At 50.9% G+C, this 13,707-nt stretch overlaps 2 protein-coding genes across 2 annotated transcripts; both read right to left on the bottom strand.

The window, feature by feature from the left end:
• Positions 1–2,073: 2,073 nt before the first annotated feature.
• On the bottom strand, positions 2,074–7,319 carry LOC124694834 (ABC transporter B family member 19-like). Its single transcript, XM_047227770.1, has 7 exons — positions 6,305–7,319; positions 6,042–6,217; positions 5,684–5,848; positions 4,868–5,480; positions 4,556–4,779; positions 2,545–4,470; positions 2,074–2,421 (listed from the first exon to the last, which is right to left on the bottom strand). Exons 1-7 carry the CDS (start codon positions 7,317–7,319, stop codon positions 2,074–2,076), a joined length of 4,467 nt encoding a protein of 1,488 aa, XP_047083726.1.
• Positions 7,320–8,532: 1,213 nt separating this feature from the next.
• On the bottom strand, positions 8,533–12,784 carry LOC124696063 (protein FAR1-RELATED SEQUENCE 5-like). Its single transcript, XM_047228845.1, has 5 exons — positions 12,341–12,784; positions 11,581–11,691; positions 9,127–10,989; positions 8,982–9,041; positions 8,533–8,772 (listed from the first exon to the last, which is right to left on the bottom strand). Exons 2-5 carry the CDS (start codon positions 11,641–11,643, stop codon positions 8,695–8,697), a joined length of 2,064 nt encoding a protein of 687 aa, XP_047084801.1. The 5' UTR covers positions 11,644–11,691; positions 12,341–12,784; the 3' UTR covers positions 8,533–8,694.
• Positions 12,785–13,707: the final 923 nt, after the last annotated feature.

The following is a 13,707-nucleotide window of genomic DNA, read 5'->3' as shown; positions in this document are numbered from 1 at the left end:
GCGAGCTGCTTCTGGCGACGGAAGTACTCGGTGATCGAGGAAGAGCCCTGGGTGAGCTGGCGAAAGGTGTGGTCGAGGTAGATCGCCTTGCTTGCCTTATTGGCGAAGAAGAGATTGTAGATGGCGAGCCACAGTAGGCGCGCGGTCTAGTTGCTAGCGAGCACCATGTCGGCGACATCCTCGTCGATGGTGGAGTGGAGGTGTGGTTGAGGACGTTGTAGTCGTCGGCTGGCCAGGGTCCGCCGGTCGGCGCTGCCGCAGTGGTGTCGTCGATGTGGCCATTGAGGCCAGCATGGCCGAGGGAGGCGCGGACGTCGATCACCCACTTGGTCTAGTTCCCCGTGTCGAAGGAGAGGAGGACGGGGGAGGTGGTGCGGGGCGCGCCAGCCGGGAGCATGGCGGAGGCGGTGGCACTGGCGGTGGCGGACACAAGAGCACCGAAGGTGGAGTTCATGGTGGAGTTGAGTAGAATACGAGGTTGGATCGGGACCGGTGGCTAGGGTTAGTAGGCGACGCCTAGGGTTTAGGCCGATACCATTAGAACTGTAGTTAGGGTTTACGGGGAAGCCTCCCACACTTAATACGTGGGGATTCCGGTGTACATATAGGCACAAGGCCAAAAGTCATAGTACAATACATGAGGAGGTACAACAGATATATACACCTAATACATAGGCTAACATGGTGCCAGTAGCTTTGTTCCAGGATTTGATAGTTTAATGTGTTTACTTCTAGGATTAAGAATTCAGGGTTCGATCCTTTGCGAGTTTGGGTTATGATATGGACTTTTCTCTTTTTCTGAACGAAGCGACACTTTAAATGGTCCTTCGTTGTCGTGTTGACACGAATATGGATTGGGTTTCGTACTTTGGTTGCATAGGGGTTGAGTGCTTGCAACAATTTTTTGCCTACCGACTATGGATCGCTAAATGGAGATGACATATTGTCCACAGTGCCGTCGGTGCTTATCGGAAAGTATGGAAAGAAGTTACTCCGTCAACCACCGCGTCAAGAATATGGGCACCTATCATTAAGCATTAGCAATTAGAAAGCCGCGTAGCTAGGTTTCTTATATCGGACTTCAAGTTCTCTCTATGAATATGCTACTACCAGTGGTAATCAACAATTCAGGGTAGACTGAAGAAATGGGACAACTATATTTCATGAAGAAATTAAGAATCGAAGCTTGAAATGGCAACCTCGCTGTGATAAAATGTCAGCTTGTATAGAAAATGACAGTTCTGATGTTTGTATTCCTCCGGAACGACAAAATATTGTGGGGGCGCAATGATTTGCTACTCACTACACAAAAGTTCGGTACATGTACTTTATCCACTTCGTTGCTGTATAATTTACCAAGATATACTAATGAGGGAAGGTTGGTACTGGATAGCATCGCAACTAACTAACGGATGGCTTAGTATCCACTGTCTCGAGCACTTAGTCCACTAATTATTTTCATGTGAACCTTAACAGCTACTACCTTTTACATGATCTGATCCCCACTTCAATGAACGCCATAATCTGCACTTGAAAATCTATAAATAAGAAGAGGATATGCCCTACTGCGAGGTGTCTGTGGAGCTGGCCTGTTTTGTGTTTTTCCTCTTCCCAAATAATGCTCAGCACGACAACAGATATTATAACTTGCTCAATTATGAGACAATATCCACATCCAGGTTGCTCACCAAATCCATCTCAGCTGATACCGTGGCCACGTCAATCTGCTTAACTAATGCCATCAGCAGGGAAGAGCAGCTGACCCGTCTCATCAAACAAGATCTCTCATCTAATTTGCAAAGTACAATCTCCCTAATTTTTCTCCCCAGTTCGCTGTATCATTATTATCAGGCGTCCGGCCGGAGTTGATAGGTTGCTAATTAACATGGACATTCCATCTAATCCGTATACTTCCGCATAGTTTATTCAGCTGGTGGTCTAGTTATAGCTAGCATTGTCGTAGAAATAATATATTGACTTCCTAGTTAAGTTAATACAAATTTTACCACACAAGAGATAAACAAAAATGTCCATATTGTTGAACAATGGGATCAGTGCAGTGGGTGTGTGCGGCTACGCGAACGCCTGCGCCTCGATCTCGGCCTTCACCATGGCGGCGTAGAGGCCGTCGCGGTGGTTGGCCAGGAGGGTCTCGTGGCTGCCAAACTCCACTGTCCGGCCGAGGCTCACCACGGCGATGCGGTCGGCGTCTCGCACCGTGGAGAGCCGGTGCGCCACCGTGATCGTCGTCGCCCGCCGCGACACTCGCCGGAGCGCCTCCTGCACGTGCTTCTCGGACTCCAGGTCCAGCGCGCTGCTCGCCTCGTCCAGGAGCAGTATCCTCGACTGTTTCAGGACTGCCCGTGCGATGGCGATCCTCTGCTTCTGACCACCTGATAACTGCACCCCACTCTCCCCAACCTGCACAAAGTAATGAATTGTTAGGTTAAAATACGAAACTTAAGTCAACATTTCAATTAGTTTGAATTGGAATCAATATGAGCAGTTTTTCTCTACGAGCTGGAAATTTAAATCGTTGTGTACCTGTGTGTCGTAGCCTTGGGGAAGTCCAGAGATGAACTTGTGGATGTTAGCCTCCTTGGCAGCATCCTCGATTTCGGCCCACGATGCCTTTGGGTTGCCGAACCCAATGTTTTCCCTGATGGAGCCGCTGAAGAGAGCCGGCTCCTGGCCCACCATGGCGCACTCTCCCCTGAGCCACTTGAGGTCCAGGTCGCGCACGTCCACGCCGCCGACCATGACGGTTCCCCCGAGGGGATCGTAGAACCGCTGCACCAGCCACACCACCGTCGACTTGCCGCTCCCGCTCGCGCCGACCACCGCCACCGTGCTGCCGAACTTGACTCGCAGCGAGAAGTCGTTCAGCACCGTCACGTCCGGCCGAGACGGGTACGCGAAGATCACTTTCCTCAGCTCCACGTCCATGGGCTTCCCGTCCTTGATCGCCCGCCTCTTGCCGTCCTCGCTGATCGCCGGCCGCCGCTTAAGTATGTTCAGTACGCCAGCGATTGCCGTCGGCGCGCCAGAGGTGTCGGGGGCGAGCCCGGCGAGCTGGCCGACGGAGAAGGAGCTGAGGACGAGGATGAGGAAGATCTTGGACACGTCGCCGAAGGTGGACTTGCCTTGCGTGATGAACTTGGCGCCGGCCCAGAGCGTCACCGTGTAGGCGCCGTACATGGCGCCCTGGGAGAGCCCGAGGATGAGACCCATGTACTGCGACCTCCGCTGAGCCTTTGCCGTGGGACCGTCCAGCGCGCGGTTGAACGTGCCCACGATGCCGTCCTGGGCGCAGAGCGCCGCGACTGTGCGCACGTTCGACACGGCGCCAGCGGCGATGCTGCTGGCCTTCGCGTATGCGCCGTCGTCTGACCTGGCGCCCACGTTGATGAGAAGGTTGAGGTAGCTGGCGCCGAGCGTTAGTGGAGTGCAGGCCATGGCTATGAGAGTGAGGCGCCAGTCCAGCCCGAAGCATATGCCGAGGCCGACTCCAGCGGAGCCCACAGCCATGAGCAGCACCGCGTACCGGTCGCCGAACATGGAGCGGAAGGCGATGGCATCCCTGGCGAGCCGCGTGACGAGGACGCCCATGGCGTTGTCGTCCTCATCGAACCACGCGGGCTCCTGCTGCATGATGGCGCGGAAGAGGCGGTCGCGGACGCGCATGGTGAGCCGGGCGCCGGCCCAGCCGCAGAACCCTTGCTGTCCAGTCATGGTGACGATGCACGCCACGCCGAGGCCGACCACGGCCATGGCCAGGTACCCGATCTGCCGCCTCATTTTGTCCGTGTCGGCGTCGAAGTACACCTGGACGGCCTGGCCAAGGAGCAGCGGGAACACGGAGAACACAGCGCCGGCGTTGATGCCCATCAGGAAACCCAGGATGAGCAACGGCCCTTCCCGACGCTGCAGCTCCCATATCTCAGAGACGCTGAACGAGGTGGCGCCCTTGCCATCGCGGGCGTCCTTGGTGTCCGCCTCCTCCTCCTGGATCGTGCGGATGCCACCGTACCTCGACTTGGACATCGACACGTCGTACCCAGAGTTGTCCATGAAGCTGTTGTACCCTGCTGCGCCGGGAGTTCCGGGGGTGCCGGGCACGGCGTTGTTTGGCTCGGCCCTGCCGCTGTTAGATGCAAGCTTGACAAGGCCGGCGTAGGGGCCATTACGGGCCATAAGTTCGGCATGTCGGCCGGACTCGACGACCGCGCCACGGTCGAGCACCGCTATGGTGTCAGCATTGCGGACAGTGGCGAGGCGGTGCGCGATGACGAGTACGGTGCGGCCGACGGAGAGGCGGTCGATGGACTGCTGCACGACGGCCTCGGACTCGGCGTCCAGCGCGCTGGTGGGCTCGTCCAGCAGCAGGATGCGCGGCTCGCGGATGATGGCGCGCGCCAGGGCGATGCGCTGCTTCTGTCCCCCTGACATCTGGGTCCCACGGTCCCCAACCTAAATTACACAAAATTTAGTTGTTTATCAGTAAAAATTTGTTAGCATACCAGATTGTATATTTAATCAGTTTTGGTCTATTTACCTGCGTGTCGTAGCCGTCGGGGAGGCCTAGGATGAAGGTGTGAGCGTTGGCCTTTGTGCAGGCGGCGATGGCCTCTTGCCTCGTCGCGTTCTCCTTGCCCATCATGACGTTCTCGATGATGGAGACGGCGAAGAGGATTGGCTCCTGCCCGACCATCCCAATCTGCGACCTCAGCCACTTGAGGTTCAGCGACCCCAGATCCTGGCCGTCCAACGTGATCGTTCCTACACAGACACCACCCGATCGATCATCGTCCCATCGTTCTTACAATGTGTGCAAGCGCGCCAAACGGCAATGTTTGAATGTTGGTACCTCGGGTGGGGTCGTAGAACCTCTCGATGAGCGCAAACACGGTGGACTTGCCGCCGCCGCTGACACCCACGAGGGCAAGCATCTTCGCCGCCGGGACGGTCAGGTTCAGGTTGTACAGGATCAGCGACTCCGGTCGCGACGGGTAGGCGAACTCCACGTCCTTGAACTCCATCCGCCCCCGCACCGCCGACAGGGCGCGCCCGCCAGTCCCGTACGCGTCGATCTCCGGCTCCCGGTCGATGATCTCGAACACCCGCCCCGCCGCTGCCGTCCCCTGCGCGAACTGCGCGGAGTACGACAGCGACAGCGCCAGGCCCCTGCCTCCGACCATGACTCCGAAGAAGCAGGCGATGGCATCGCCCCCCTTGATCTCGCCCTGCGCGACGAGCTTGGCGCCGTACCAGAGCGCCAGCGCCCACTGGGAGTAAGTGACCAGGTAGATCATTCCCATGCCGGCACCCTTGGCGAAGCCCATTTTTATGCCGATCGGGGCCGACTTGTGCAGCCACTCCGCATACCTGTCGGCCAGCCGGTCCTCCATCACGAACGACAGCACCGTCCGGATCGAACTGATCGCCTGCTGCGCGACGTTGCCCGCTGGTTGGTACGACGCCTAGTTGTTTCGTGATCAGCAGAGCAACACAAAATGTTCAGATTGCAGGTGTGATAAAACAAGGTGTTCACACTTGCAAGTGTCTTAAAATCGTAACAGAAAGTTCAGACTTCAAGTGTTCCTTCAGTCTAGATATGTTCAGACTGTAACTCCTCTAATCTAGATAGATATGTTGAACGATCATTGAGCAAGAAACTAATTACCTCTTCCTTGGCGGTGAGGCCGCCGTATATGGCCTTGTAGGCGAGGCCGCAGGCCATCATGACGGGCGTGACGGCGAGCACCGCGAGGGCAATCCTCCATGACGTCTTGAACCCGACGACGTAGCCAAAGATGAAGGTGAAGACGTGGTGCACAAACCCAGCCATCTAATTTACACACGTACAACGAATCAGGTGGAGGATTTAGCCATTTCTGTTCTGTGCGATATGAACATTGCTGTCTCGTCAGCAATTTAATCATTTATGTAAGTACAATCAGGTGGAGCATTTTGCCATGTTCTGTGCGATATGAACAACGCTGTTTTCATCAGCAATTTAATCATTGAGTTAACTCTTGTACCTTCTCTCCCATGACTTCTTGGATCTGTGCAACGTCGCTGGAGATGCTCTGCATCACCTCGCCGGTGCTCACCTCCGTGTCGAAGAACCCGATCTCCTGCCGCAGCACTGCCTTGAGGTACTCACGCCGCACCCGCAGCGCTGACCGCTCGCCCACGATCCTCCAGCACATGATCTCTGCACCAACGCGAACACAGGTTCAGCAAGAAGAACATATGTCAGCTAATGTGCCATGGCAGGAAACAAGAAAAAATATATGCTCACCTAGGTATGCTCCTATGACGACAATTACGGCGAGTATCACCATGTACACGCTGATCTGCCTGACGTCCTTCATCATCTGCGTCGTGTCGGAGGTGACGATCTTGTTGACGAAGTTCCCGAAGAGGTACGAGTACCACGGCAGCGAGCCGCCGTTGATCATGGCGCCGATGCACCCCAGCACGAGGAGCAGAATGTCCAGCGGCGTCGAGTACTTGAACAGCCCGGTTACGCTGACCGGCTTCCCGGCCCTTGGCTCGAGGTCGTCCTCGTCATCCTCGTAACCGTAGTCACCTCCGCCACCACCGTCTTCCTCGCTGTAGTACCGGCTCTGGCTGTAGGATGTGGCGCTGACGTCGTACCCGAAGCTGGGCTGCTCCCGCTGGGGCGGGGCTGAGGTGACGAAGAGCTTGTTGCGGTTGTCGCGCGAGAAGGAGACCTCGCGGGAGACCGGCGTGTTCACGCCGCCGCCGTACCTGACCACGGCACCGGAGCCAGCACGGGCGGTCGGGACGGCGACGCTGTCGGCGTCGTTGCTGGCGAATGAAACATCCGGGGCAAGGATGATGGCCTTGCTCGCGTCCGTCACGACGCTCTGCAGCTCCAGCCGCTTGCCGGCGATGCCGCTGACACCTGAACGGTGCACTGCGGACGACGCTATGGACGAGCGGTCGTGGTGGAACCGGGTGCCGGACCGGCGCTGCAGGTAGTAGTCCCGCGCCGTCCTCTGGAACAGCGCCGGGCCGCGGCGTGACGCAGTGTCTGACCCACCCAGACCCCAGGGCCCGACTGCGGCGCCGAGGCCGTGCGGCTGCGCCCAGGACGTGTCCTGCTGCGGCTGCCATGCCACGGAGCTCTGCCACGACATGTCATCGACGACTCCGCGGCCCCGGCGCCGTGGTCCACGCTGGGCAGGGCCGCTGGTGAAGGAGGTTGAGTTCTCCGGTGTGGTGTAGGGGCCTGGGCGGCGCCGGCCCTGCGGCTGCGGGCCGGAGCGGGAGAAGGAGAAGTCGGCCATGCAGGCGCGTTTTCGCGTTGCAAGGCTCAAGCGGCAGGAGGTGGCGCTGGGTTGGATAAAAGGGCGGCCGGATCCGTGGGTGTAGCTTCTGATGCTCGCCGGTTGGACACCAGTGCCGGACGGCCCTAGGATACGACGCCGGCGCAACTGTTTTCTTGTGCCGTGCTGGCCTGTTGCGAGATCACCCTACCGTCAGCTCACTTGTAATAGCTCCAGCCTCCCCTTGTACTCTATCTTGAGCACTGCAATTTTTACATACTCTATATTTCTTTGTCAGTATTTTCCCAACTGTCTCTGTGACAAGTTTTCAGTGTGCCCATTTCACAGTATCATTACTTTATTTCTTGCGTCGTTGTATGCATACCAAGTCCGAGGCAGATGCATAGATAAGCACGACAACTTTGGACAAATGGAAGTACAGCACTCGTTCGGATGTATGAATCCATTGTGTATCTTTGTATTCTTGCGCTGCCTGATTCAACACTGCACATCTGTACACTGGGGAGGTGGAGATTGTACCTTGATGTGATCAATCAAAGCTCTCGACGCCAATGGGGAGGACAGGGTCAGGTTGGAACCTGGGCAGCTTGCCAACAGGACCATCTTTTCCATCAGCATTCGTCAGGTTTCGCTGGCCTATGAACACCACATCGTCCCTGGCTGCCCCCAGCCTAACAACAACCCGTCATTTTCATCCTATTTTACAACTATATACGTAGTACTATTTCTCCGCTCTCTGCTCCGTAGTACTGTACAACGACTTGGAAAGCACCAGTATAATTATCTGCTAATGTGATGTTCGCATAGTGGTACGCCGGTCAACAGGGTAACGGTTTCTTGGTCGTAGTATGAGGTAGCGTTCTTCCAAGTGGCGGGGAAACAGCGTGGGTTCATCAGCAGCGGCTTGTGAGAAATTGTCTTGTTCTGGATGAAAGCAGGCACATGGATTTCATTTATATTGAGTAGGTACACTACCGCAGTCAAGCCATTGGGCATCACTGTGCATATCAACAGGCTTGAGTCTGGTTCTGAAAAGGAAAACTATGGTTTTGTAACAGAGAGCGTGATTGTGGCATTTTTCTTATCTTTTTTTCTTTAAAAAAATCCATAACAAGTGTATTCAAGTAAACATTGTGCCACAGTTTTTTATTTATTTTTACTTTTGCATGGTTCAAAATACTCAGCATGACATATATGTATCGAGCTAACTGAACCACAACACCAATGGAACTTATGGTTGTGATTTTCTTTTACTACTTCCAAGATCCATCTAACAATCTCTATTCCTGATACTACAGAAATAACTTACAGGAGTTACACAAATAGGAAGTGTTTCTTTAGAGCAATAGGACAAAAGTCTAGGCCCCATTTTTCATTAGAAACCTGTTTCATGATTTAGGGTGAAACTTCCCATAAATTGCTGCTGGTTCATCGCTGCTAAAGGGGCATAACCCTGTAGAACAACCAAAAGTTAGACACGCGCCAACTAATATTGTCTGTGATTATGTGTGTAGTTGATAGAAGGTGTCACAATAATGTTGTGGAAAAAATTGGCACTCATGGTTTGAGAAGTTCAAATGTAATGCATCCAAACTCAGCTCAACCAGGTTTGAGAAGTTAAAATGTAATGCATCTGAACTCAACTCCACCAGTCTGACATACCTGGTTTCGCTGGGTGCCTCCATGAGGAGCTTGGTGATGGATGCTAGATACAGAAGCAGCCTGTGATTGTCATGTGTATCAATGTCAACCTGAATTAAGAATCAGAGTACACTTCTTAATTAAAGGTTGTGCTTGATCAACGTACATGTTCATGGTGATTATTTAAATGCTGTTGTTGCTGATCTACAATTGGCACTGGAACATTTAAAGAAGAGCCTGGAGTTTGCACAGCTCCATCAGTCAAGGATTCTTGATTTCCTGTATCTGCAGACTTGGCATCCTTCTTCCATCTTCTCATCAAATATTTTTGTGGCAACTCCTTTATATTTCTGAAATCAAGGACTTTCAACACATGGCAACACTGGATACCCATTGACTCGAACTTTTTACAGCTACAGGCAACAGATAAGTCACTGGATTCAAACCTAACATAGTGTTCCCCAGATTTATCTGTTACTGCTACTCTATAGTCAGATGCAGTTCCAAACTCCCCACAACTGTAAATCACTGAATCCACAAACATCTCAAACTCTCTGCGAAATATTTCAAAAACAACTGGTGTGTACATGCTGGCAGCTTGTCTTAGCATTTTCGAGGGAGGTATTCTAGGGAAGCTCTGGCTTGCATGAAAATCGGCTTGTAGCTCTGCATACCGATGCTCATCCAGCACTCTTTCGTAGTGCTTGAAGAAAGACAACAGATCAAATTGTGGACTCAAGTACTTTTTCAAGACACTACTGACATTTTCTGACTGCAATGAACTTTTTATATCTGCAGTGAATACATGTTGATTGTATGCAGATGCCCATTTATCTCGATCTTCGAATAATTTATGAAGCCACTCATTGTTTCTTAGATCATACTTCTCTACCATAGTTCTCCATCCTAGTAAGAAGCTCTCTTCTTCCTCATAGTCATAAAAACATCTGCTGAGATCCTTTGCAAATGTCTTAGAACCTTGGAAGATGTGATTAAGTTGTTTGACAGTGTTCTGGTACATTTGCCATGGACAAAGACAGTAAACTGTACCAGGCCATGCCGCTCTAATGGCAACACTTGCTGCCATTGATTGATCAGTCAAGATTGTTTTTGGCTGCTTTCCATCTGTAGCAATCTTGAACGTGTCAAACAACCACTTGAAGGACTCTACTGATTCATCATAAAGCAAAGCAGCACCAAATATGGAAACTTGCTTATGGTGATTCACTCCAAGGAAGAGAGTTAATGGCCTGTCATGTGCATCTATCTTGTAGGTTGTGTCCAAACAAACCACATCACCGAAGTAGCTCAAGTCAATTCTCGATTTGGAATCAGCCCAGAAAATGTTGGTCAGCTTGTCATCCGCATCAAGTTGGACAGCATGAAAGAAAGAAGGATTGTTCAACTGCATGCTCTGCAGATACTTCACAACACCTCCTGCGTCACCAGGTTGCATATTTTTCATACGCTTTGAGTGAAGGGAACTCCTGTAATCTGCAGGAAGGAAATTAACATTTCTAAAAGTGCCTGCCTGCTGCACCAAAGAGCCACCAGGGAAGCTTGACGGTGTTGTGGAATCCTCTGAGGATTCTGCTTCAGTTGTTTGTAACTCAGTAAGTACCCTCTGAGATCTCAGCATATGCATGGTTGACGGAGGTGCTGGCTGATGGTTATGGTCTGCTACAAATTCAGCAATACGATATTTACCATCCAGTGTAATCTTAATTGTCATCCGTGCACGGCATCCTATTCTTGTTTCTGGCCGTGGCCTTTTGACTTCTTTAGCTCCTTTCTTGTCCTTGCGGAAACCTTCTCTTGAGCATACAAAGGTTCTTGACCTTGTGATGTTGTCAGATGATTTGTCCGATGAACTCTTACGAACACTAAAGCCTATGTGCCCAGCATACCTGTTATAGAACTCATATGCTTTGTCCTCATTGTCAAATTCCATTCCAATTTCCGGCACCAGTTTTGCAATAGCGACATCATCTATGGGTTCATCAGAATCAATAACTTTTCTCATTTTCCCCTGCTTGCATCCAGATTACTCATGATTTAGCATAATGAATTAAACGGAACTAAAAAGGTATACTAAAACAGATTGACGAACAAATATGCTTTACATCCAAATTTAGAAAATCTAAGACATCCTTTTATGGATGGAGGGAGTATTATTTTTCAAACAGACATGTATGGTGTTGGATATGCCATATTAATACCAAATATGATGCTCTACTATGAATAATAGGAGCCAATCTGTAATAAGTACATGAAAGATTAAAACACACAATTGAAAATCCAGAAGGTGAACAGAGAAGCTCCCCTGATGCATACTAGCCAATGTTAATCCAGTAAACGAACAACATAATTTCACATGAACATTAGTGTTTTTCTTGGAAGGACTGAGGAGCATAGGACAATGATAATCATCCATAAAAGGAAAAGATATATATGATTCAATCTTATCAAGTCTATGAACAAGCACTGTAATTATAGTTATAGGACTTCAAGCAAACGTAGCAAGATAGAAAATGATTAGACACAGAACTATAGCCAACACTGATGAAAACAGAAACAAATTAGTACCAAACATAAGTGGTCATCAACAACTAGTGCCCACCTTTGCCCATGCTATCCCACACGCATTGCATAAAGTCCTCCTTCCCTCTGGTCCACGGCGCATATGAGGTGTCGCATTTGCGCTGATGCCACAGCGTAGGCACCTGAACAACTATAACATAGGAGTTAGAAATTATCTCGCTGCCATCAGAATGCGGTATTGACGCCTAAGTAAAGAAAGAGAGAATAGCTGTACTGCAATATCAGGACACGCTACACCTTGCTACTCCACAAAGCGATAACTAATATGGATCGGAGGGGGTATTATTCTGAAGTAATAGGTAGTATTGCAGACAAATAGCAACTCAACTACCATTCCATATGCACAGGACACCCATGGAGCACTTGATTATTTTCATGCACCCTAGAGAGAAAAACGATATCATTTACCGATAAGGTGACCAGCCACTCTAGTAATACACATGATTCCAGCTCCATTTCCACAACTACAAACGGGGCTCTGGAAAGGCTAAATGGACTTGGACTACATCTGGAGTTCATATTAACTGACTGTGTCTGTAAGCTTAGAAAGATAAGCCTTAGCAGTACAACGTCTGGCCCTTTGACTGGCCGCTTGGCCAACCAGTCACATTTCTAGCTACGGATAAAGATCAAGCTCTGCACATTGGCAAGCAGTTGCTTGCATAATATCTTGGCACACCTTCTTCAGGTTAGTGTTAATGTCAAAATACGTCGCATAGACTAAATGTTGGAAGAGGAATGTTTGATGCACAAAAAGGAATTCACGGTTGTTTCTTCACCTGGTAGGCTCGTCGATCCTGCCTTCCCCTTGGCCATCACCGACACCAACACCGATAGCCCCCTCGCGCTCGAACTGCATCTTACCAAACAGGAACCAGAAAAGGGCAAAGTTTCCTCGAAATTTAATCGGGAATAGGCACTGTGGCGGTATCAGTAGAGCACCACGCAGCAAACTGGGTGGATTGGGGTACCCATCCTAGTAGAAAGAAAAAAAGAGCAGGACGAACTTCTCGGAACAACCCAGGCAGCCCAGGGTTCGTCGCCAGCGGAAGGAACCGATGCAGGTCCGGTGGATCGGCTATCCGGCACGAAATGGCGGGAATCGGTGGGGGGATTGGCTGGATTTGGGGGTTTAAAGCTAGGGTTTTGGGGGTGGTGGGGGAGAGCCGGATTGGGATTTGGTGTGGGAGATGGCATACGGTGGGCACGGCGATGGAGCGCCCTTTGCCTGCCACGCGCACCTCCCAGCTGCGGGGTAGTTCGGACATTGTCTTTTCAGTGAAGGTCTGAACTCTGAACAAAGGTGGTCGCTTTTGTTTGCTGGGCCGAATTGGGATGGGCTGATGAGTTGAAGCCCTTATTTCTCTGGAACAAAAGAAGGGCCCGAAGGACCCAGCTATCGATGAAGGGGTCTCTAAAAAAAAATTTTATCTCGCTTTTTTTTTTCGAAGGGCCTGAGGCCCGAACTTTTATTGAGATAGCAATGGAGAAAGTACAAGGTCGTGGCAAAACAACGGCTGAGGTAGCCGATAAACAAGTCGACGCCACGAACGAAAAAGAAAGACCTGTGTAGCTCAGGCCAGTAGGACGATCAAAACGAACGCCTCAGAACGAAAGCTACAACTAATTAAAGGAGATGATGCAACCAGCGGCTCTCCAAGATCGCACATCTTCAATGATCAACTCAAATAATCTATCTACCGTGCTGCTCTCAAGCTGGAAGATGCGGGCGTTTCTTTCTTTCCATATCCTCCAGTGCACTAGGATCGTTATGGTATCGAAATCGCGCCGCCTGCTCTTAGGCGCTCTCCTTCTGGCTTCAAGCCACCACTCTTCCGTGGTTTGGTGATCTTCACCTGGGATGGGGAATGCCGCATTGGACCAACTCTGAAGCCTGCCCCAGACTTTCTCATTCCAAACTAACCTCGTAAACAACCAAATGAATTGCAAAGTCTTTGACCATTTGTGGACCAAGAAATTAACATGAGTGGGACCCTCTAAAATTTTACTGGAAATGAATCTTGTGCCCTCTTAGTGGGTTTTAGATGATTGATAGCAATATGATTATGAGACTAAAATGTTTATCTGGTTTACACATGGATATAGTCCCAAAAGTCGGTTTGACAGCGTGGAAGATGACCCCTCA

This window comes from Lolium rigidum, chromosome 3 (assembly GCF_022539505.1).
Source record: "Lolium rigidum isolate FL_2022 chromosome 3, APGP_CSIRO_Lrig_0.1, whole genome shotgun sequence".
Lineage (NCBI taxonomy): Eukaryota > Viridiplantae > Streptophyta > Magnoliopsida > Poales > Poaceae > Lolium > Lolium rigidum.
This window is presented reverse-complemented; position numbering and strand designations above follow the sequence as displayed.

Coding starts and splice junctions, on each gene's coding strand:
- LOC124694834 (XM_047227770.1), bottom strand. CDS start 7,319: ATGGCCGACTTCTCCTTCTCCCGCTCCGGCCCGCAGCCGCAGGGCCGG. Junction 4,780..4,867: donor GTTCTACGACCCCACCCGAG/GTACCAACATTC, acceptor GTGTCTGTGTAG/GAACGATCACGTTGGACGGC. Junction 2,422..2,544: donor CCCAAGGCTACGACACACAG/GTACACAACGAT, acceptor TACTTTGTGCAG/GTTGGGGAGAGTGGGGTGCA.
- LOC124696063 (XM_047228845.1), bottom strand. CDS start 11,643: ATGCGCCGTGGACCAGAGGGAAGGAGGACTTTATGCAATGCGTGTGGG. Junction 10,990..11,580: donor GTGGGATAGCATGGGCAAAG/GTGGGCACTAGT, acceptor GGATGCAAGCAG/GGGAAAATGAGAAAAGTTAT. Junction 8,773..8,981: donor GAGGCACCCAGCGAAACCAG/GTATGTCAGACT, acceptor GTTGTTCTACAG/GGTTATGCCCCTTTAGCAGC.